The 25,115-nt window shown below is 34.5% G+C and overlaps 1 protein-coding gene across 3 annotated transcripts; it reads right to left on the reverse strand.

The window, feature by feature from the left end:
- Nucleotides 1–1,417: 1,417 nt before the first annotated feature.
- NDUFA5 (NADH:ubiquinone oxidoreductase subunit A5) lies at nt 1,418–14,843 on the reverse strand. 3 transcript variants are annotated; one of them, XM_069462029.1, is made up of 5 exons: nt 14,823–14,843; nt 14,458–14,502; nt 11,217–11,333; nt 5,093–5,158; nt 1,418–2,017 (listed from the first exon to the last, which is right to left on the reverse strand). In XM_069462029.1, the coding sequence occupies exons 1-5, from the start codon at nt 14,841–14,843 to the stop codon at nt 1,916–1,918; spliced, it is 351 nt and encodes a 116-aa protein (XP_069318130.1). In that variant the 3' UTR covers nt 1,418–1,915. The 3 variants fall into 3 exon arrangements, with proteins under 3 accessions (XP_069318130.1, XP_069318131.1, XP_069318132.1); XM_069462030.1 differs by lacking the exon at nt 14,458–14,502; XM_069462031.1 differs by lacking the exon at nt 11,217–11,333.
- Nucleotides 14,844–25,115: the final 10,272 nt, after the last annotated feature.

A 25,115-nucleotide genomic window follows, 5' to 3' on the forward strand; every position in this document is an offset into this window, starting at 1 on the left:
AGTGCAGATTTAATGAGTGAAATTAGTCAAGTATTTACAACAGTGCCTGGCATTCATATTAAGTCTCAACAAACATTAGCCATTATTATTATATTATTTCTACAAGACAACTACTCTACAACATGCATTTCTAATGCAAACACCAGTAAGATCCCCTTTTAACACCAAGGCTTCAGGAACACTTGGTGAAATATAAAAAATGTCTAAGGATCACGGGAGAATTGAGACTGAAAGTATGACAAAGGCACACCAAGTCATCTGTTTTATGTGTCCAAAGGACACAAATAAATAGTTGGTTAGGAAATTAGCTTGAAAGCATCCATGCAAACATATTTTAGGATCAGATATTTGGGCCTCAATAGTGTATTATATATTTAAGTATATGTTTAGAGCTAAAAGTTTTGTTATAAATCATAAATTCTACTTCTTTTACATAGTTGGAAATAGGTCATTCTGAGAACTTGACAACTTGCCTCAATTTAGTTACTGAGTTGTGATGACACTAGAACCATGGGAACGAGAATCCCTGAGCTTCTGAGTTTCCAACACTTTTCCCACTTCCCCACCAGAAAGAGCTTTTTTGCACTCTAACCTCTACTAAGTAACTCAATTCACCTTATTGAATATTTATTTGGCATTCAAGTCACAGCTCTCTAAGGGGAGAAATATACTGGAAAAAAGGAAAAATGCAGTTTTCTCTCTCATTCTGAAAGATTTTGGATTGCCACAAAAGATAACAAAGTATACACATATATGCATAGGCACCAGTGCATGCACGCATACCCGCAAAAGTACTATCTATGAAGGAAAGTGATACAAACTTAAATTTAACTGGGTATTTAGAAATGTTGGGGTGCTAGTAAGAAAAGGTGAGAACACATGAAAAATAACTTTGTTTAATCTTAAGCTCGGTCAAGTTTTTTCCCTGAGCAGTATTTGCTTGTTTTTATACCCACCTATGCTCAGAAACTTTGTTAAAACTACTCAGTGATTCCACTTTGAACTTATATAACAAAGACGTTTTGAATATAAGCCTAGTAAACTTCAGGAACTCTTAATGTCTCTTCTTTTACAGAAATTCTACCTCTACCCTGATATAGTTGGGTTGATCAAGAAAATTAAATACTAAAGGCTAGAAAGCTAACTTCCTTAAATGAGACAAAAGGAAAAGTTTTTCCAACTACCTCTGTACAATAAGAAATCTTTCTTTCCAGTACCAATTTCTTCAACTGTACAATAAATTTGATAATTTTCAAAAATAGGGTAACAACTGATAAAATTAAGACTATATAAAACCAAGTAAATGGAATAAGTAATTCAAATAAAGCCTAAATTAAAATGATATTTATTATGGATTTGGTAATCAGTATATAATTATATATTTAAATTTTACTTTATATACATAAGATCACAGCCAAGGAGGTTAACCATAATTTCAAATTTTAGCACCAGCTACTTTTGCTATTTTATCACATTTGAAAATATTCACTCTTACTACTTTACTTCAAACAGTGACCTATAAACTTATTTGGACAATAACAATTAAGTGTCTTTTCTCTTTTTCAGGATAATAAAAAAATTAAATGACATATTGAAGATACTGCTAAAGATATTTCACTTTTCAATTTTGTCCTCTGCACTGAAAATCTATAGGAATTTTTCTAATTAATTTTCAAGTCTTCTCACAACTTCTCTGTTCAAAGAAATATCATCTTTGAAATAATCTGTATGACTTCACAAATCAAAAACTGATTCATGAGACCTTATTACCCATAATCACTATTTTTAACAAGTCTCTTAAATATGTTCTGTATCAGTTTCTTGATAATATCAATAATTTAGACACATTTTAAATATAATACAACATTTAATTGTATCAATATCCCATCAACCAGCTAAAGTCATTTAGTGATGATTATATTGGCCATTTCCATTGATTGGCGGGAGGCTCTTCCACTAATGGCTCCCATGGTTTCCACTGCATCATTTTTCTTGCCAGACTTAGTTCACTTTCAGCCTGTTAATAAAAATTTTTAAAAAGATCATTTTATTTTATTGTTTAACAGATATTTATCAAAGCTAGTAACTGAAATCTAACTGTTAGAGCTATTACTTTCATATTACAGAGACTATTATTAATATTATTCTGCAGTTAAAAGGCAATGCCCGATTTATGCCAGTGGTCCAAAAAGCCAATCTATGTTTAGCAGCAACTATACAAACAATGAGTTAAAGAATAGATGAATAGAAATCAGGGGGTAGAAGTATTGCTAATGCTGAAATGAGAAAATAATTTAAATACTGATGAAATATTCCCTAAGGATGGCTGTGTTCCTGCCTGCCTTTTGCCCTGGGTCTCTTGAACATCCATCTATCTCCTTAGGGCACTGTAGAGCATGAGGAAGGTACCTAACTCTCAGGCATTGGACCCAGCTGTGTCTGGCCCATGTTGCCCAATTTCCTCCTCTTCTGACACACTCCCCTTTCCTCATTCCTCTCATGCCATCCATCTAGAAATGGGGTTATCTAATATGGTAGCCACTACCCACATGTGGCTACTTTGCACTTGAAACATAGCTAGTCCAAATTCAGATGTGCTGCAAAGGGTAAAATATACCCCAGATTTTCAAGATTTAGTATAAAAAAAGAATGTAAATTATTTCAATATTTTTATAATGACTATATGTTTAAATAATATTTTAGCTATACTGTGTTAAATAAAACATTATTAAAATTAACTTAACCTTAATACAACTCATGAAAATGTGGAGAACTACACAGCTGACTTAAAAGTACCAAATATGCCCTAAAACTATAATTCCATGGTAAATTAATATCAACTAAAGTCATGATCAAAGTGAAATCTCGTGGCATAGAAAAGAGAAACAAAAGGTAGGAGGTTTGCAGTAAGTTAGTACCATGACAACCTGACAAATGAATATAAAGGCCAGGAAAACAGGCCTTTGAATAACTGAAAAAGTATTACTTCATAGAAAGCCGTCGGAATGCTATATTCCTTTTTTTCCAGATCCATCTATCAATTCTTTTCAATTGGTATATCATGTCTGTTAGTTTATACCTTCCTAATCTCCAATACTACTTAATATTTCCTTTAATCTGTCCTTCAACAAAAGGCAAGAAAACTTAAAAAATGGTCACATTTTAAAAAAAGATACAAAAAATATAAAAAATAAAATAGAATTGAATATTTATCACACTCATATAAGGGGAAGACATTCTAAACCTATAATATTGGGGGGCAGGGAAGCAACAAAATTTAACCAAAATTTAAAAACTTCTACATACAGGAGAAAAATTCAATTGAAGTCAAGGGGCAAAAACAGAATAAAAGAAGTATGTGCAGACAATGTGGTTAAAAGTTTAAGGTTAATATCTTTTATAATTAAAAAATATATATATATATAAAAAGCATTAAAACCAAATGACAGAGTAAAAATATTATTGTTATAATTTATAAAATATAGGAACATATTTTAAAAATTTAATCTTGCTAGCAATTGGGGGGAAAATGTACTACTTAAAAAAAAGGCACCATTTTCCCTGATTGATTTAAACTTGCATAGATGTGTTGAAGCTGGTATTTTGGAACACTGCTGTGGCACTAGAAATTAACCTTTTTAGAAAATAGTTTAGTAATATGGACCAAGAATTTAACTCATATTATGTAAGAAATGTTTGACTAGTAATTTCACTTCCAGGTACTGATCCTAATAAAATAACAGAAAAATGAAAAAAACTATTTGAACAAACATATTAATCAAAGCATTATTCATAATAGCAAAAGGCTTTTCTCTATATCTTAAATTTGTCTATAATGATGTTAAGACACTTTATAAAAACCAATTTCTATAAAAAAATGCTATTAAGCATTTGATTCAGTTATTATTTTCTTGGCTATCTGCTATGTTTCACTAAAAAAAGGTCATTTTGCTACATACTCAGCTCTTAATTTACATAAAACAGGGAGTAAGAAATTATTTTGATGAAAAGGATTTATTCAATATAGCTAATTTTAGCATGTATCTTGGGTTAGTATAAATCCAGTGCAATATTATAACTCATCTAAATCTAAGGTATAGAAAAAAATCTAATGATTACTACTTTAAGCTACTATTATGAAGATGAGCTATATACTGTTTCTAATGTAAAAATACTGTAGATGATTTAAAAAGCCAACTACAGAATACTCAAAACAGTATATTTCTTGCTTATTTACATCTGTAGCCTATTTATTTCTATAAGCTATCTATGACCAAAAGGAAAAAATTCAAATTCAAATTAAACAAAATTAAACTGTAGAGGTTTTTTTCCTTGTATAAGTAGTGGCTATAGTGAGAGAAAAAGGAAAAAGATTTCCAAACAGAATAATTTAAGATTTAAGTATTCTAAATGTAATTAATAATGCTAATGATAATGTTTCCAATCCAATGTCTCTTCATAACCATGCTTGTATTTTACTATTCAACATGTTATTTGTAGGCAAAAATAGAGAGCTTTTAAAGGGGAGAAAAAAAAAAGAAAGAAAATATGTTATTTGTCAAGGTAAGTATTTGGGAAACAATGTAAAATCAAGCTCTCAAATACACTGTGCAATTGTTTTTTAATTTGGTAAAAGCTCCAAAAACAAAAAATAAAAATAAAAGTACATTTTAATTTTATGATTCAAAACATCTGTATTTTTCCCTATTAAAAATATGCCACACTCTTTTAAGTGTGTATTTTCCCTATTAAAAATATGCCACACTCTTAAGCTATTGTATCTAAAAAGACTAGCAAAGGTGTTACTAATTTAAACAAAGGTCAGGTGAAGGAGAACATGCTGACTAAATTCAGAGAGCATGAAACTTCACACTTCTAATGGAGGTTCACAAATTCAATCTATAATCAATGATATTTAATTGACATACACATTGGAAATACCATATTTTCTATATGTAACTAGTCTTATATTTGATGAGTTGATATAAATAAAAAAATTTAGTTTTCCTTTCTTTCTGAAATGTTAGTTTTGTGCCTCTATATAAAATGAAAATTTGAAACCAAACACCCAAATATTCAACTTTTTCTTTACCTGAAGAATCACCTCTTCTATTTGGCCACCCTGAAGTTGGTCTTCTAATTTTTTAACATCTGGTTCCTATCATTTCAGGAAAAAAATGGAAAAAAAAATTTTAAATGCACAATATCTGAATGTTTCAATATCCTATATTTTAAAAATCCATATGTAAAAAAGTGCTGATAACAATTTTTCTTTTATAATAGTTTTACGAAGTTTTTACTAAATATTTGGTAGAAATTCATTTCATCTGATATTTTATTGCTTTTCTGTCTTAATATTACAAGTGTTAAATGTTTATTGACATGTTTATTAAAGACGTCAAATTCAGTCTTTCTAAAGCACAGATTTTATAATTATCATTTCATTTTTCTTAGTATTTTTTATTTCCTCTGAGAGCATTAGCATTAAAAATAAATGCTATCCTATGAACCAGAAATTCCACTCCTACATATATATCAAACAGAAATGCACAATACGTTAAACAAAGGATGTGTTCAAGAATGTTCACAGCAGCACAAATTATAGCCCCAAACTAGAAACAACCCAAATGACCACCTATAATAGAGTAGATCAAAAAATTATGGTTACTTAGATATAACAGAATGCTATAGAGCAATGAGAATAAATGAATTATTACTATATGCAATAAATGATTCTGTCAAACATAATATTAAGCAAAAGAAGCCAGACACAAAAGAGTACATACTAATGATTCCATTTGTATAAAGTTCAAAAACAGGCAAAATGAATTTTTGGTGTTAGAAGTCAGGCTCGTAGTTACTTTTACGAGGAAAGTAAATTGGAAGGGAACAAACAAGGATTTTGGTGTTCTAGAAATGTCCTTTTTTCCCTACACATTTTTAATGTATATTATTCTTTAATAAAACATTTTATTAAACAAAATGCTAATAAATATAGTACCTAGAACATTCAATGATGTCTTTATTTTCTTGTAGACTGAGCTTTTTGAGAGCCAGAAACTATACTACAAGGTTTTGTCATTATCAAGGTGTTTCGGGTTTTTTTGGCCTATAAATAGAATGAAAAGAGGGAAGAAAAAAACACAAAGTTTTAGTGTAGTTTTCACAAGAATTGTCATGCTCCTGCCTCAGAGCTTCTGCTGGATGGCCCACAATATCTGCATGGCTTGCTTCTTCACTCCCTTCCAAATCTTTGCTCAAATATCACATTCTTATGAGGGCTACTGATGATTTATGTTATAGTAAGCTGAATAATGCCCCACAAGACATACATATATTAATTCTTGGAATCTGTGAATGTTACCTCATATGGCAAAGACTTTGCAGATGTATTAGTTAAGGATCTTCATATGGGGAGATTTTCCTGGATTAGCCATGTAAGCCCTAAATGCAATTTTAAGTGTCCTTATAAGAGAGAGGCAGAGGGAAATTACGCACAGAAAAAGAAAAGGTAATGTGAGCACAGAGGCACAGAGGCAGAAACTGGAGTGATGAGACCACAAGCCAAGGAATGCCAAAAGCCACCAGAAGCTGAAAGAGTCAAGGAACGGATTCTATCCCATAGCCTCCAGGGGGAGCATGGCACTGATGACAACTTTTGAGTCCCTGATACCGATTTCCAACTTTTAGCCTACTAAGAGAATAAATTTCTACTGATTTAGGCCACTAAGTTTGTGAAAATTTGTTACAGCAGCCACAGGAAACTAATACATATTTTAATATTCCCCATCCCCACTGTGGCACACATCATTATTCCTTATTTTCCTTCACTGCACTATCTTCTAACATACTATGTCCTTCTTTATTTACTTACTTTTTCATTTTTTTTTTTTTTTTTGCCTCCCTCACTAACATGTAATCTCCAAGGGGGCAAGGATTTTTATCTGTTTTGTTCATTGTCAGCTAGGCACAAGCTTCCATGCCTAGAACCACATATGGCATGTAACATTCATTCAGTAAATGTTTCTTGGTTAAATAAGTAAATAAATAAAAATCAGTTGAAAAAGGGAAAAGAGGGAAAAAAAATAAATGAGGAAGATTAACAAAGATTATTTAATACAGAATTAACTCAGCTATGAGATTAAAAATCAAAAGCAAAACAGGGAAGCTGGTCATTGTCGAAAGAGACTCAGGAGGGTAAAGATAAAGGAAAGGAATGTTCAACAATACTCAGGAAAAGCCTCTGTTAGAAAAACAATTCAAAATTTGTCTTACTGATAGTGAATCAATAATGTGATTTTTATTTACCAATGGCATAATACCATCATTAACCTTTATAAGGTACCATGTACTGAGTATTCACTACATGCCAGGGACTGTGTTAAGCTTTTTATGTATATTACCTCATTCAGTCCTAAAAGAAAGTGTTCAAGGTAGGTGTTATTATACCCAAGATACAGATAAAGAAATTGAGATAGAGAAAATGGAAAATATGCCAAGTAACTCATCAAGCAAGTATCAGAGCTGAGATGAAAATCTTGGACAGGACACAAACCAATGCTTTTCACCAATTTATTACTATCTCCCTAGTAATAATCTGAAAAAAAATTGCTTTATTTCCAGTTTAGACTTAGTAAAGAGATACTTTATAATCATAGCAATATTCACCAAAGATTTTGTATCTGACTCCATACAGGGTTAAAAATGTTATAATGTTACCAAAAAACAGGAATCAGTAATACAGCTGTTATAAAGTGCTTGGGGTTGTTAAAAACTATCTGTATTTAGCCTTTTGAATAGACATACATTTCTGTGGGGCTTTATGTGCCAGGTACTATGCTAAATTTTTAGGATACAAAGATGACTCCAATATCATTTACAAGTAGCTTATGGCTAGTAGAGGAAACATAAATAAAATACAATGTGACAGGTACAATGGAAGAGAAGTGAAGAAGATGTCAAATTCTACTTAGGAAGGTAAGAAAAAGCTTCACAGAAGAAGTGATGACTCTTGAGAATAGAGTAAGAACTGCCAGACAGACAAGGCAAGGACATTCCAGGAAGAAAGAAAATACAAATGAACACAAAACTAAAATTGCATGGAATCCATAGAAATGCCAGCAGTTTGGTATCACTAAAGTATAGGGCACAAAAAAAAAAAAAAATTTAAGATATTAAGTATGAAATGTCCGATTTCCTTAAGTACTAAGTTTGACAACTAATATCTCTGACATTTCACTTTGACACTTCTTATTTTTAATGTGAAGATATATCTTCATTCTTTCAAACACATGGTTTGGTTTGTGATTATCTTTCAAGTTTTTTAGAGCAATTTTTGTGAAACCATGGGTAAGTCAAAAATTCATGTTATTTTCAAATATGAGTTCCATCGTGAAACCAGTGCACCACAGACAGCTTGAAATATCAACGAAATATTTGAGAAGGCTGTGGCTAATGAATGCACAGCAGGGCAAGGTTTGAGAAGTTCCATTCTGGTGCTTTTAATCTTGAAAATGAGCCACGTGGGTGACCTGAGACCAAGATGGATAATGATGAACAAAAAGCTGTAGTGGAAGTAAATCCATCTCAATCTACACGTGAATTAGCAGCAAGGTTTGACATTACTATTCCAACAATATTGGACCATTTGAAACAAATCAGCAAGGTAAAGAAGCTGGATAGACGGGTCCCACATGAATTAAACAAGCATCAGAAGGAGAAGTCATCTCAAAGCTTGCCTTTCTTTGCTATCACAACATAAAAGCAAACCATTTCTATACTGTATTGTTATGTATGATGAAAAATAGATTCTTTTTGACAATTACAAGCATTTGGAACAATGGTTGGATAAAGATGAAGTGCTGAAACAGTCCAAAACCGAATATTCATCTAGAAAAGCTAATGGTGTATGTTAGGTGGTCCAGCACTGGTATTATCCACTACTGCTTATGAAACCTGGTCAATCGAGTACAGTGGATGTCTACTGCAACCAACTGGAAGAAATTATGAAGACGCTTATGATTAAGCAGCTGAAATTGGTCAATAGAAACAAGTCAATCCTCTTGCAAGACAACGCTCAACCACATGTTGCACAAACAACACTGCTCAAACTATAGAAGCTGGACTTGAAAACTCTTTTGTCATCCACCATATTCACCAGACCTTGCACCAAGTGACTACCACTTTTTCCAGGCTTTGGACCACTTTTTGCAAGGAAAAATATTCAGTTCTCAAGAAGCTGTGGCAAACACCTTTTGTGATTTCACTGCCACTTGGGCTCTCCAGGCTTTTTTGCTGCTGGCATAAACAAGCTACCATTAAGATGGCAAAACTGTGTTGATAGTTTAGGCGCATACTTTGATTAATTATACTGTTTCTTGTTTGAGATATAATAAGCTAAACTTTTGTTTAAAAATCGGACATTTCATATTTAATAACCTAATAGAAAATGACAGGAGAGGATTAAGAAGATAACCTAGAGCCAGATTTTGGAGAGCTTTCCATACCATGCTAAAGACTATCCTCTTAAGCTGGTGGTTAAAAAACATGGCAGTACATCAAAATCATACAGATAAAAATAGCCAAGTGAGTTTCATACAACTAGCTCGGTATAAATCCTTAAATTCAGCCTTTGAAAAACACTGAACAGTAAGATTTTAAGCAGGGAAGTACAGTCAGCGCTCCGTAGCTGCATATTTCACATCCATGGATTCAACCAAACGTGGACGGAAAATATTAGAGAAAAAAACAATGAAAAATAACAATACAACAATTTAAAAAATACAGTATAACAAATTATGTAGCATTTACGTTTTAGTAGGTATTATAAGTAATCTAGAGATGATTTAAAGCATACAGGAGGACATGCATAGGTTATATGCAAATACTATGCCATTTTTAAAATATAAGGGACTTTGGCATCTCTAGATTTTGGCACCCACAGGAGTCCTGGAACCATGGATGAAGGATAACCGTATCATAAGATTTACATATTGAAAAACTAACTCTATTATTTGTAGTGTGGAGCATATAATGAAGTATGATGGCACTACAAACAAATCAATTAGTTATAAGGCAACTGAAATAGCAGAGAAAGATTTTAGAACTAATAAGTAAAGAAGTAAGTTAGAGAACTATTCTTTGGTTACATTGGCTATGAGAGAAAAAAGAGAAATAGAGTGAAGTAAGGAAAATATAAGGATACAATTTTTTCTTTTATCATAGGGATAAGCTATTAATGTATTTTCAGGCTATATGAAAGATGATAATAAAATGAGAGATGCTAAATAGAGCATAGAGCTTAAAGGGGAACAAGATTACTGACAAAGACAGCAGAAAAGGAATTAAGGACAGAGTTGAAAAGTGTCACCCCATGAAAAGAAAAAGAAATTTTTTACTCTGATGGGAAAAAAATACATAAACTCATCTTCCTTAAGCAAAACATGAAAACTAAAGAAATGTTAACTACCCCCTCTAGAGACTTTAATCTAGAAATTAATTCCAGAATTTGTGCGCTAAGAAGAAAAGTTCCAAATCAAATTGGATTATTTTGCTATATCCCTAAGGGAAAAATATGAATTCTCTTTGAACTACATTTTGGGAATCTAACAAGAAATATATATTAAGATCCCTTATGCATGTACATAAATTACTTTAAGAGTTCATGAACACTATTTTGGATAATTACATGAAGTCCATGAAATAACTGCTAGTGTGAAAATTTAACAGTGTAATATAGTTTGGTAAGAATGACCAGTCTAGTCTTTTATTAACTGCTAGTTAAATAAAGGTTAGTCTTCTTGACAGTTTCCTTTAAAAACAAGACCCTTTTTTTTGTTTTGCTTTCATTGTTCTCTACCCTAAGATTAAAGAAGAGATTGAAGAGATTAAGATTGATGTATCTACAGATAAGAAGCAAAAGATCAATAACGGACTAAATAGGAAAGAGAGGTAAAAGGAAGAGCTGCAATGTTACCTGAGGGCAGGGACTTGATCTTATTCTTGCACTTGGTATTTAATAGTGCCTTGCATATAGAAAGCACTCAAACAGGAGTTTGCTGAATAAAAGGAAGAAAGGATGAAAGCACCAAAGGAAGGTGAATGGAAGAAAGAAAAGTGTATAAAAAAATACAGAAAGTAAGAAACTGAATTTTTTTGGTTAAATGTTACACTGGATATCATAAACCCAAGAAAACAAAACTGATTTAGCTACTTACCGCTTTAACCATAGCCAGCTTCTCATTTGTAATCTGTTCTGTATACTTTCTATATGCTGCATTTTTAGGGATTTGCTCAAGAACATCAAGAATCTTTGTATACAATATTCTTAGCCTCTGAAAAGAAACCATACAAATTTCCATGGGTTAAAATGTTACCAAAGATTTAATGGAACACTTTAAAAAGTCTCATAGACAAAAAACAAAACAAAACAGAAAAACCCAAAAACAAAAAAATCTCATACCTGCTTTTTAAAAAAAAACATTTAACTCTTCTTTGCTGCAACTTCTTCATGTCTATGCCCTATCCACACTCTTTACAACTTAGGAAAAATTTGAGTATACATGTGGAAACTCTTTCTATACGCTGTAAGTATAACAAAAGTTGTACATAAGTCAAAGGTATGATGAGAAATAGAAATAAAACTTATTGCTAATGACCTTTTTCAGAAATCAAATAATTTACTAAATCAGTATTTCCCAAATTGAGGTCCTAGGCACTGCAAATTCTTTTTCTCCAATTTTTCTTATTTGAATTTCTGTATATATGCATTAGATCATCAGTATGATCAAATTTAATTGAACATAGTCATAGACTGGTTAGGCGTGGTGGGTCACGTCTGTAATCCCAGAACTCTGAGAGTCCTAGATGGGAGGATCCCTTGAGCCAAGCAGTTTGAGATAGCCTGGGCAACACTGCAACACTCTGTCTGTAAAAAAAAAACTTAAAAATTAGACGGGCATGGTGGCACACACCTATAGTCCCAGCTACTCAAACGGCTGAAGCCGAAGGATTGATTGAGCCCAGGAGTTTGAGGCTGCAGTGAGCTATGATCCGGCCACTGTACTCCAGCCTAGACAACAGAGTAAGACCCTGTCTCTAAAGAAAAAAAAATTTATCTTTTTCTTTATTAAAAAACTTATTTCTAGAAAGTTTAAAGTTACATACAAACATGGCTCACATTTGTGGCTCACATTATATTTTTATTGGACGGCACATGGCTGGAATACAGCAGATTCTCCTTATCGGAGGTTTCACTTTCCAAGGTTTCAATTACCCGTGGTCAACCACAGTATAAAAATATTAAATGAAAAATTCCAGAAATAAACAATTCATAAGTTTTAAATTGTATGCCACTTGAAGAAGTAGATGAAATCTACTTTATCACAAGTATGTATATATAGCAAATAACATAGTATAGATAGGGTTCAGTACTATCTACAGTTTCAAGCATCCACTGGGGTTCTTGGAATGTTATCTCCCAAAAATAAGGGGAGACTACTGTATAGGACACATACGGAAATGTTTAAGAGACACATAAGATTGGAGAAAAAGTCAATTGTAAGTGGTTTTGCATTACAAGTTTAAAGCATTTGGGCTTTAGTCTCTGGACAATTAAAAGATTTAGGAAAATGATATTATTAGATCTGTGTTTCAGGAAAATTAACCTGGCATTAGTGTGTTAGATTGAAGGAGAAACAAGGCAGCTTGAGGAGTAGAAAGATTCTGATACCACCAAGAAAAATACAGTCCACAGAGGAAGAAAGACACTTAGAAGGAGAAAAACCTTGAGTTCAGTTCTAGACAATAATGAGACTAAAGTCATTATGAACTCATAATGAGTACAAGACATTTATTCAACAAACATTATTTACTGAGCATATATCATGTGCTAGAGTTTTAGCAGTGAACAAAACAACAAATCCCTGCCTTCCGGAAACCTACATTCTAGTAGAGAGAGACAAATCAATATTCTATAGTGAACTACAGGGTCATTATAAGGACTTTTATTTTACTTAGAGTGAAAGCCAGAGTGAACCCCATTAAAGGGTTTTAAGGAAAGGAGTAACATGACCTGATTTACATTTTGCAGACTGACTCCAATTACTTGGCTAAAAAACAGACCAAACTGAGGCTGTGACAAGCATGGAGAAGCAGTTAGTAAGTTAATGCAATTATACACAGCAGTGATGATAGTGGCTGAGAAGAGAGTAGTAGCAGAGGGGGTGGTGAGATATAGTCAAAATCTGGATATCTTTTTAAAGTGGAAACCAGAGTATTTACTGAAATACCACATGTGGGGTGAGAAAGAAGAAGGAATCAAAGATGATTTCAAGGTTTTTGACCTGAGTCAAAAGAACGGAGCTGCCATTCACTGAGATGAGCAAGCCTGAGGGAAGAGCAGGTTTTAGAGAGAAGATCAGGACTCCCATTTTGAACATGTTAAGTTTGGGTTGCCTGTCTAACATACAAATGGAGATGTCCACTAAGCAATTAAATATACAAGGCCCTCATAAAGGGAGGTCAGTGTTTGATATAGAAATCTAAGAGTTATAAATGTATAGGTGGGATTTAAAACCATTACACTGGATCCAGTCACCAAAAGACTAAGTCCTAAAGAACTTCAAAATTTAAAAGTGGAGATAAGAGGAATAACCAGAAAAAGAGAAAGCAAAAGAGTAGGGGGAAAAAACAGGAGACTGGGGGAGTCCTGAAGCACAATTAAGAAAGTTTCTTAATGGATAGAGTGTCAAATGTGTCAAATGTTGCCATTGGGTCAATTAAGATGAGAAATGTGAGTTGACCATTGGATTTAGCATCATGGAGATCACTGGTGGCCTTGAAAAGAAGAATTCTAGCCAAGGTTTGACTGAAGTGCTTCTAAGGTGAATAAGAGAAAGAAATGGAAACAGTAGGTACAGATAACTCTTTTGAGTTTTATCTGTATGGGGAAATAGAGAAATGGTGTGATTATTGAAGGGAGGAGAAGGATGGAGGAAGTTTTGTTTTGTTTTGTTTTTGATGGATGCATTTCTTAATACTGATGGGGAAAACCTAGCAGAAGGGTAAAGGGGGCAATTGCTAATGCGATACCTTTAGTAAGCTTAAATGTGTCGAATCTGAGGCACACCCTAAGCAGAAAGGGGGTGAAGCAGAAAATGGAGATACAGATTGGGGGTCAAAGGAGGCGCTGACAACGTCCGTACAAGTGAAGTCACGAAAATGCCGAGGAAAATGTCAACAAAAGTGCCTTAATAAAGAGGTCATGGCAAAAAAAAAAAAAAAAAGTGGCATCGGATCAACAAAATGGATAGATACTGCCCTTGTCTCAAGAGTTCACGTGGGATTGTAATTTGGGGCTTGAAATATCCATATCCCATTAACCTTGCAACAGTCAAGGTCGCAGGATTCCAGTCTTCCTTGGGAACTCAAGAATAAAAAAAGAAAAGAGGTACATACCTCGTGCGGAGTCTCACATACAGCTAATCCCACAAGGCCAGTAGTCTGTTCAAAAACAAAACCCAATTCATGCTGTTTATCATGGTTTCCACGCGTTCACCGTGCTAAGGAAAAGCAAAAGCTCGACCCCCTGACTAAAACTAGTCTAAAGCCAGTTAGCTACTCTGTCCCGCTTGTTCGGAGCTTTTTTTCTGCCCCTCTGAGCAAAACAACTAACCTAGTCACCGCTAAGGGCAGTGCAGAACGAGACCCAAAAAGCACCGCCGAGCCTGCGCCGGTTACGGCCACCAGCCCTGGGAAGGGGGGCTAACGGACTGATTCTACAGCACAACTAAAATTCCAATAGTGACCTCCATTCGTCTTACCTTCTTCAGCACACCCGCCATGACAGCGCCGACGAGTCGACAATCCGCAGCCCTCTGGGAACCTCGCTCAGACCTGACCAATCGACCACCGAACCTTCTACTCAGTTTGGCTCCACCCTCCTCAGGATCGCCAAAGAAGCAAAGGCTTTTCCGCGCCCATCCCAGAAGGGGGAAAATGGCGCATGCGCAATCAGTAACAAGCGTCTGAACTAGACTTAAAGAGCGACAATGAGGGGAAGGGTTGTGTGTTGCGTTTCTTCTGTCTCATCTCCTGCCTCTGTCACCTCTGACGGCTTCCTGCCACCGCTGACGGCTTGCCCAAAGATCAGGGGAAGCACTCCAGACTACCAGAAAACTTTTCCGACATAGTCTCTGTAGGAACCTGCACTCTGCTTAACCTTTGGCGAATTCTTCAACTTCCCTTCCAGTTTAGTAAATGAGGATTTGAGTGATCTCTCAGCTGAAAAGTTGATTCATCGCACAAAAATATAAGTATTCTCGGTGTTCTGAACCAAAGCCGAATGCAGGGAAAGACCATTTTCCAACGCTTTTTTCTATTTCACTTGCTGCAGTCCATCGTCCATTTTCTCGTTTTCCCAATCTAAGTGATGCCAGACCATACCACTTTTCCCCTACTTACCTCCACAGACATATATTGAGCACCCACTACTAGGTGTCAGTTACTGGGATATAATTCTAAGACGAGCTCTCACATCCTGGAATTCACAGAACAATGAAGGCATGTATTAATGAATAATTTGGTAAGTGTTTCAAAGGAAGTTTGTGCTAAGTGCAATGGTAGTAGTAGGGAAGAGGAAGTACCTAACTAAAAATTGTAGGTAACTGGAGTTAAAGAAAGCATTTTCTAAAAAGTCAGTGGGAGAAAAGCACAAATTGAGAAAGCATGTACAAAAGAATAGAGGTAAAAAATATATCTATAATTCCACGTTATTTGATATGAGTGGAGAGGTAGATTTGATTGGTGAGATAAACTGGTCAAGGTCATGAATGACCTTGTTTGCCATGCAATAGGATTTGAATTTTCCTTTGTAAAGAATGGGAGCAATTAGACTTTAAGCATTTGGCTACAGTTGAGGATGATGAGATGGAAAAGGTGGGGCAAGATTAGAGGCATAAACCTAGAAAAGGAAGAGAAAACTAAACCAAAAACAAGTGGAAGAAAGGAAATAATAATAAAGATTAGAGCAGAACTAAACGGAATATCAACAGAGAAAATCAATGAAACTGTAAGTTGGTTCTCTGAAAAGAAATTTGCAAACCTTTAGTCAAGGTCTAAATTACCTTTGCCAAGACTTAAATTAATAAAATCAAGAGTAAAAGAACTAACAACCTTACAGAAATAAACAGGAATAAGAAGGAATACTATACACAACTGTATGCTAACAAATTAGATAAGACAGATAAAATGGGCAAATGCTTACAAAAACAAAACTACCTAAACTGACTCAAAAAGAAATAAAAAATCTGAATAGCTCTAAAATATGTAAACAGATTGAATTAGCATGAAAAAAGCCTGTCCACAAGGAAAAGCCCAGGCCCAGATGGCTTCACTGGTAAATTTCACCAAACATTTAACCCTTCAGAAGCTATTCCAAAATATAGAAGAGGAAGGAACACTTTACAATTTGGTCAATGAGGCAAGGATTGCACTGATACCAACCAGATAAAGAAACCACAAGAAAATTTCAGACCAATATCCCATATGAATAGATCCAAAAATCCTCAAAAAAAAAAAAAAAAAAAAATACTAGCAAACCCAAATCAGCAACATATAAAAAAGAATTGTACACCATGACCAAGTGGGATTTATTCCAAGAATACAAGATTGGTTTAACATCCAAAAATCAATCTAATATACCACTTAATAGAATAAAAGACAAAAACTATATGATGATTTCAACAGACGCAGAAAAAGTACTTGACAAATATCCTTTCATGATAAAAGCACTGAAACGAACTAGGAAAAGAAGAGAAATTCTTCAACTTGATAAAAGGCATTTACAGAACCCCCACAGTTAACTTCATACTTAAAAGACTGAATTCTTTCCTCCTAGGATGAGTAACAAGACAAAGATTTTCACTCTTGCTACTTCTATTCAACATTGTATTGGAAGTGTTAGCCAGGGCAATTAGGCAAGATAAGGAATGAAAAAGCCATCCAGAATAGACAGAAAGAAATAAAACTATTTCTAATCACAGATGCATAATCTTGTATACAGACATATTAAGAGAAAGAGAGCACGTGCACTATAAACCAATAAATTCAGCAAGGTTGTATTATACATGATCAATCAGGGTCAGCTTAGGCTGTCACAACAAAAATATTAAGGATTAAGTGGCTTAAAAAACAGAAATATATTTCTCACAGTTCTGGAAGCTGAGAAATTTAAGATTAAGGCCAGCAAGGTAGATTTCATTCTAAGGCCTTTTCTCTTGGCCCGTAGGTGGCCACCATCCCACTATGTGCTCATATTTACCTCTTTTTGTGTATGCTTCTGGTAGGGGGTACAGAGCAAGCTCTCTGGTGTCTCTTTTTATAAGAACACTAATCCCATCATGAGGGCCCCACTCTCATGACCTCATCTAAACCCAACTTTCTCCCGAAGGCGCTATCTCCAAATACCCTGTGGTACAAACAGTAGCATATGTTTGGGAAAGTAGTTCAATATTCCCTGATTTGGGAGAAGGAAAAGTGGCAGAAGAGGAGACTAGAGAGGTACTCTGAAGATACATCAAGATGATTATCCTAGAGTCTTTAACCTTTGGCCTCCATAAATGAGCCACCAGTTAAAATTGTATGTAAATTTTATCTGTACATACAGGCATACCTTGGAGATATTGCAGGTTTGGTTCTAGACCACTGCAATAAAGCGAATATTGCAATAAAGGGAGTCACACAAATTTTTTTTGTTTCCCAGTGCATATAAAAGTTATGTGCACACTACACTGTAGTCTGTTAAATGTGCGATAGCATTATGTCTAAACAAATATACATACCTTAATTTAAAAATGCTTTATTGCTAAAAAATGCTAATGATCATCTGAGCCCTCAGTAAGTTGAAATCTTTTTGCTGGTGAAGGATCTTGCCTCAATGTTGATGGCTGCTGAGTGATCAGGGTGGTGCTTGTTAAAGGTTGGGATGGCTGTGGCAATTTTTTAAAATAAGACAACAATGAAGTTTGCCACAGTGATTGAATCTTCCTTTCACAAAAGTTTTCTTTGTAACGTGCACTGCTGTTTGATAGCATTTGACTCACAATAGAACTCCTTTCAAAATTGGAGTCAATCCTTTCAAACCATGCCACTGCTTTATCCAACAAAGTTTATGGAATATTCTAAATTATAAATTAAGACATGGGAAATATATTAACATATAGGTATATATATTAATGACATTTAAAAGATATACACGTGCATGTATGTATACACATATATAAATATAAAGAAACTATTAAATTGGAACTAATCATCTGATGCATCCTCTGTGAAGTGACATATATATTTGGACACACTAAATCACTTTTTTCAGGAAACCACATTAGGATTGAGAGAAAATGTCCTTATTTTTTAAACCAGATAATGCTGATCTAGTCACTGGAACTGAGATGAATGGACGTTTGTGAGGCCGTGGACTTTGTTCCCTCTCCCTCCAGATTCCAAGAATTTTGGTCATTGTGAGACGTGTTCTAGAATGTAGAATCATGCAATTATAAAAGAGACATGTGTTTTCTCTTGTTGTAGCCTTGGGTCCAGGCTTCTGCTGTACCACATTTGCTAAAGACACCGAGGCTAGGTAGACCTAGCTGATCCTGGCTAAGATACTGCATAGCTAACAATTTCCTTGTGGTGAGAAAATGTGTAGGTTTTTCTGAGCCAATCCCTCTGCAGAGGGGTGAGAATACGTATGGAGGTGGCTCAAGAGTGGTATTCTATGGCTAGTGACAGTAGAATGAACTACAAAGGAACATCATCCTTGGCATCTGTGATACCAGAAGGGGATTTGGGAATGTCTTACTGTGAGTACCAAGGGGATCAAATGCACCATATTCTCAGGTGAGAGAGAGTTCCCAAAGGAGTAAATGTTCCAGTCCTCCTCGGGAAGAATACAGATGTCGGAAAGTTCTTCTGTAAATAAAGTTAGTAGGCCAGGTGACTTAGAGCCAAAATCTGGGTCTCACATTTCACAAAAGTTATTCTGCAAGATCTCTAGCCTATACAATAAGAGAACTCTTGTTTCTGCAAAATTAAGTGACTGGAAGAGTTAGGACCTCATACACTGCTTCTCAGTGGTGCAAGGCTCTTTTGTGAGGGGCTGGATCTTATCAAAGTTAATCCACCCAGTTAGTGACTTCTGAAGCTCTGCTCCAGAGCCAATTACTAAGGGAGGCATGAGGCCAAAGCACTGAAAAGAAAGGCTCTCAATTCTCAAGGCATGATGCGCTCGTTCCTGAAAACCTACCAGGGACGAGTACTACCTTTGCCAGTTTCCCTGCAGTTTTCATGATCAAGGAGCAAAGGTAAAAATAACCCCAAATCAGGGAGTATTCTTTCCTCACCCAACCTTGGAAAGAAAAAAAGAATTCTGTTTAAGGTAATTATTAAAATTTTGACATATTCAAATTCCAATAGTTTGGATATTATCTATCTCTTGTGCCTCCATCTATATCAGGTATGTTCAAAATGTTTTGGATTTTTTTTCCTGTCTTCTTCTCTCTCTATGCTATGAACACTTCCAAAAAGTGTCCATAGCCAGATAACTGTGTGTTTCAGATGTGACGGTTTTCCAAATTTCATTCTAAAATGGGCTGAAACTTAGTGGCTATCTGCTTCCATGTATTTGAGTTAATCAATGTGTGAAAATGGGAATATCTAACACTCTCACTCTGATCTGGATTACACTTAATCTCGAGGCTAAACATAGGTATCTCTATTGAAATAGGGCATACCTAGCTCCACTTTTAGAGACCAAATACTGTTGCTTTCCATTTAAAAGCAAGAAAGAAAAGAAGTGATAAAAGGCAAGGATATTTGTTTAAGGAGACGAAAACAGTTTTATGGGATTAAACTTAATAAGCATTATTAACATAAATGGTAATAAGAATATACTAATAAGTAAAATGGTAAAACAATAATCATTTTAAAAATGAATAGCTTAAAGGAATTTAGAAATAGAAAGATAAATTTAGGTATAAGAAAAAAGTTCAAAAATGATGAAAAGATATCATAAATGTTGATATGTATTTTTGACTAATCTCATCAGACATAAAATGACAAATTAAGTGAAATAAAATAAACAAAATAAAATGGGAGGGAGAAAATAGCCAAAATAGAGAAGGGACTTCAGAAATGTGAGATGAGGAATATGATCATTTTTAAAAACTGCATAAACCGAACTAAAGTAATCATTCATCAAGCCAATGTACAGTGATTGCTTACACTGTGTGTCAGAAACCGCCATAGGTATGAGGGATCCTGAGAATCTGTCTGTGAACTAGATTGGCAGATCTCAGTCATCAAGGACTTTGTTCCAGCGGCCAGATACACAGTAAATAGGTAAATGATTTAATAGAGAAAATTAGCAAATGGTATTATTTCCAAGAGGCAATGAAGAGTGTGCTATGATAGGAGGGTATCTAGCTGGAAAGGCAGGAAAAGCCTTTCTGAGAAGGTGACATTAATGCTGAGACAAGAAGGAAGAGAAGGACCCAGTTATACAAAAACTGGCTAAGAGTGTTCCAGGCAGAGGGAACAGAAAGGACAAAAGTACAGAGGAAGGAAAATGCCACAACAGAAGTATGGGTGAGGTAAAAGGATGAATAGCAGGGCAACGGAGACTGCGTTGAAAAGATCGTGCATTGGGAACAGTTTAAATATGGAATAATATGATCTGATTACACTATTAAAAGATTATGACTCCAGCTGATACATGGGAAGAACAAATCGGAAAAAGGAAAGAATAGAAAAAAGAAATGGTTGAAAAACCACTGTAGTAAACTGGGCAAGAATAATAATAGCCTGAACTAAATAGTTGGCAGTGGAAGTGGGCTAATTCATTGTATAATTTGGAGATAAAATGCAAAAGATTTACAGCTAGATTGGATAAGAGAGGGGAAGGAAAGGGTACAATGAAAGAATGGCTCCTAGATTTCTGACTTTAGCAACAAAGCAGGTAAAAATTCGTCCAGAGTAATTTTTTTTAAAAAGAAGAAAGAACAAGTTTTAAAAGTGTAAAGAAACAAACATGAGCCAAGTTATACACTAGAGAATTAAAATAAAATAGTAAAACACAAAAAGAGTTAAAAAAATAAAATCAGAAGTAAATAGCAGAATGGAGTCAATATAAAACACCCTTACACATAGTAAAACAAAGGTCTTTGGGTTAAAGCAGCTACCAGTACCCAGCAGATATCCCCCTTGTTATCTTTCTAAGGATTGAGTTCACTACATTAAGATGAATTGGAGCTAAGGTCCTTGGGTAACTTCAGGACCAAAAATATTTGACCAGAGGGACGTGTTTTTGTTTTTTTTTTCTAAATAACTGTAAAGCCAAAGACTGCCAGATTGCTCCAGCTGACTTTTCCTCCCACCTTCAAATTTGGCAAAGCCTACTTACTCAGCAGATTTCCCCAGAGGAAAACAAACTGGGAAGAAGTCTTATTTTACTGGGAGCACTGGGCAAGACTCTCAGAAGGCAATAAAAGAGCAATGAAAGAATAAATTAAAAGAGAGATGCCAGTATTAGACACTGACAGAAGGAAAATAGGAAAAGCTGGAGTAATGACTGAAGAGAAAAGAAAATTGGCAGGGGACGCCCATCAAATTCCGACTAAATCTATAAAAGTTTTTATAAAGGTATAACAGTGGAATTTTTAACGTCTTTTAGTGTATAAATTTCAAACTTTCCTTTAAATGTTCTGTTAACATCCTGCATATGAATCCCTGTACACTGAAAAGCTAGGTAAATTTTTTTCTAAACTTTTTAGTGAACATAGCTTTAAATCTCACGAGCTGCTTTATTTGCAATATATTATACACTACATAATATAATGTAGTAAGAAATAGTCTCATGGATTGTATACATTCCAGCAACTTTCCCTTTTTCCATTACAATGTAATCTTGTAATATAGAGATATTACAAAACATCCAAAACTTCCTAGTTTCCATAGAGAGCCAATTGACTTCATAAACCATGATGTTCTTTTGCCAGAAGATGGTGCTAAAGAGTCAGGTGTTAATGGCAATCTTGGCACCTTGTACCATTTGAGGGGATGTAGAGCTTTTTTTCTTTTAGATGTTCTGGCAAATTCACTTGGGAAGAAACACAACAAACAGTACAACATAAAGGAATTGGAGCTAAAGGATCTCGGATACATGTAGATATCAGGGGGAAAAGTCTAGTCCAGGAATGACTAGAACCCAAAAAGAGCTAACCTGCCATTTAAAAAGTCATTACTTATAACAAATAACAAGATAAGGAGGCCTTGGTTACAATGGCCCTATACGACTTTAAAATGCTATTGCATGCATTTTTAATAGTTGGAGGATGTATGAGACTGACTTAAGAGGCCATAAAAGAAGGAAGGAAGTGAGGGAATCAGTATGTTGCTATCAGCGCCTGAAGGAAAGGGAGTCAGCAGGAAAAAGGAACAGGATGAAAAGAGGTGGATAAGGTTATAATAGAGTTCAGCTGAGCAAGAAGTGGACCCGGCACACGCACGGTAGCACAAGGCCAGTAAGCCAGGTGGAAAAGGGAGGTCAAATAGAATTACGCAGTATCTTTAAAGGATCATGTAGCTGTGATGGTCGTAGGGAACATAGTGGAGACACTTGTGAGGAAACTGAGAGACAAGCCCAGTAAGTATAACTGATTTTCCCTGGTAAGTTACAAAGAGGAGGATGCAGAGGGGAACTAGAGTTTGATGAAAATGCCTTAAGATAGTTGAGCACATCAAAATGAAACATACTTTTACCATAGTTTCACTTTTTTATTCAGATTCACTTTAATTCATATCATTTTCTCATACTTTCTTTAGCATTGTAAGTTAATTTTAATTCTTTCTGCAATAATTCTCTTCTTCCCAGATCTTGAAAATCCCCAAATTGGATGCTTTTAGAAATTGATCAAAAATGTTAATAAAAATACCAAACATGTTGAACAATACAGAGTCAAACTGATATCAACCCATTATTAAGATTTTTTTGGATGTGATTATTCAAACAGTCTTAAACCCTCTAATTAACTATTCTCCATCCCACTCGTGTGTCTTCATCATATCCCCAGGGTTGCTAGGACAATTTCTTTCAAAGGAATTATAGAAATCATGATCTTTGTTTACTGGCATTCCTTTTGAAAATAAATACCAACCATAGTCTTTGCACATAGAAATTACTCTTAAATATTGAATGAATAAAAAGATAAATAGTAAAACAAAGTTCAAACGATAAAATTTGTCCACACTGATGGTGGGTAATCTATTTCTGTCATAACTACTCACAAACTACCTGCTTATATTCTGTATCAGCTGGAAAAAATTATGAAAACATTCATTCATCTAAAGCCTCCTAATGCCTTTTTCATTCTCTATGTTGCTAAAAAATTACCAGCAATATTTCTGTGATCAGAACGCCATGATTTTTAGTCTCTAAGTAGTAATTTGCCTTGGCCTAAACACCTGTCAACTTAATGTTGCCATTTGTCTAGGCTGTGAACATACCCCTCTTTCCTCCTTCTACTTTTTTTTCCTGGACCTTTAAAAAGTTCTCTTTATACTGTTAGTGCTTCCTTATTTATTCATTCATTCATTTGTGAAGGCTCAGTTAATTTAAGACTGTAGCTTTCCTAACACTACTGTCACAAGTCTTTATACTTATCCTTATTATAGAGACCTTTGCCAACTTTTTTATGTACGCTTTTAAGATCTGAGTTTATGAGAGAGATTGCCATTTACCACAGTGATTCCATTTAATGTGTCACCCTTTTCTTTCTCCGTGAGACTTTGTGTGCCTTGTTAGAATTTCATGTGCTACACAGTCTACCTTCCTCTTGTAGAGATTCAGGCTAGTGAATCATTGTGATCCTTAACCTTTTTATAAAGTCTTATTTCTTCTATTTTGTCAACCTGTTTGAAATATCCAGTTTTGTCTTTCTTCAGTAATATAAATCTGTAATAATATAATTTATATGCAAGATATTTTATATGCAAAGATAACCAAGTACTAATAGTAAATGTTATCCAATATATAAAGATATGGGTCATTTATTTTACTAATTATATTTGAATACATTGATTCCCTACTAATAATATGCTTTCCCTTGAGAATTTCAAATTTTAATTGGGAAAATCTTAGATAAAAATATCTTCTTAGTTATGATTAAGAATAAAGATCTTAAATTTACATTTTCAATGAATAACTATTTTTAAATTTCTATATTGCTATATACTCACTGTAGAGGTTATGATAGTTATATATTTGTTCTCTGAATTTTTTTATTAGTAGTTCATTTCCACACCAAATAAACTTTCTATAAATGTTCTCAGAAATACCCTAAATGGTTTTCTATTTTTTTCCTTTTACTTAATCTCTGCCTAAGTCTCGCCTGAGGGCTTAATATATAATTGTAGTCAAAATGAAAGTTAAAAATTAACTCAGAACAAGTTTTCAACCTGCCTGGTACCATGGGATTTGCAAATCTATAACTCCTCCAGCTCCTGGGAGCTGAGTTAATTATGGCAAATCACACTAATTAAATTATTCGCTAGGTATTTTTTAAAAACAAATCTATTATGCTGTAGAATGCATTGTGGATTTGGCTTAAGACTCCCAGCTTGTCTTTCCCTCGATTATGAAATTCCTATTTAGACATTTACTTAAGTGAGAACATAAGGCATATAATGAAGCTGCAGGTGTCTCTTGCCATTGTTTAGGTCCCCAGCCCTTTAATTCAACTCACGTTTATTGAATGCCCACATTGTGCAAAGCCCAAGTCCTACACCTCCTGTTTTCAAAGAGGTTACAATAAAACCTGATGTAACAAATGTACATAAATAATTACTATACAAGGCAAACGAACCACATATGGTAGGGAAATAAAGGAAGAAAAGAGACAGGTTCTGGCAAGATTAGAAAAAGTTCATGGAGATGGAGAAAGAAGGTTAAAGTTGGGTCTCAGTGGAGCAGGACTTCTACAGATGGAAATGGGGGAATGTCAAGAAAGGGCATTTGAAACAGGCAACAAGGCAGACAAAGAACCCAGAGAGAAGAATGTGCC

The sequence above is a fragment of the Eulemur rufifrons genome, chromosome 29 (assembly GCF_041146395.1).
Source record: "Eulemur rufifrons isolate Redbay chromosome 29, OSU_ERuf_1, whole genome shotgun sequence".
Lineage (NCBI taxonomy): Eukaryota > Metazoa > Chordata > Mammalia > Primates > Lemuridae > Eulemur > Eulemur rufifrons.

Bases quoted from the DNA above. Each gene is read 5' to 3' on its own strand.
- NDUFA5 (XM_069462029.1), bottom strand. From the start codon at position 14,843: ATGGCGGGTGTGCTGAAGAAG. The intron at 5,159-11,216 runs GTAAGTAGCTAA...CTGAAATGATAG, and splicing joins AGCTGGCTATGGTTAAAGCG to GAACCAGATGTTAAAAAATT. The intron at 2,018-5,092 runs GTAAAGAAAAAG...TTTTATTAACAG, and splicing joins TAGAAGAGGTGATTCTTCAG to GCTGAAAGTGAACTAAGTCT.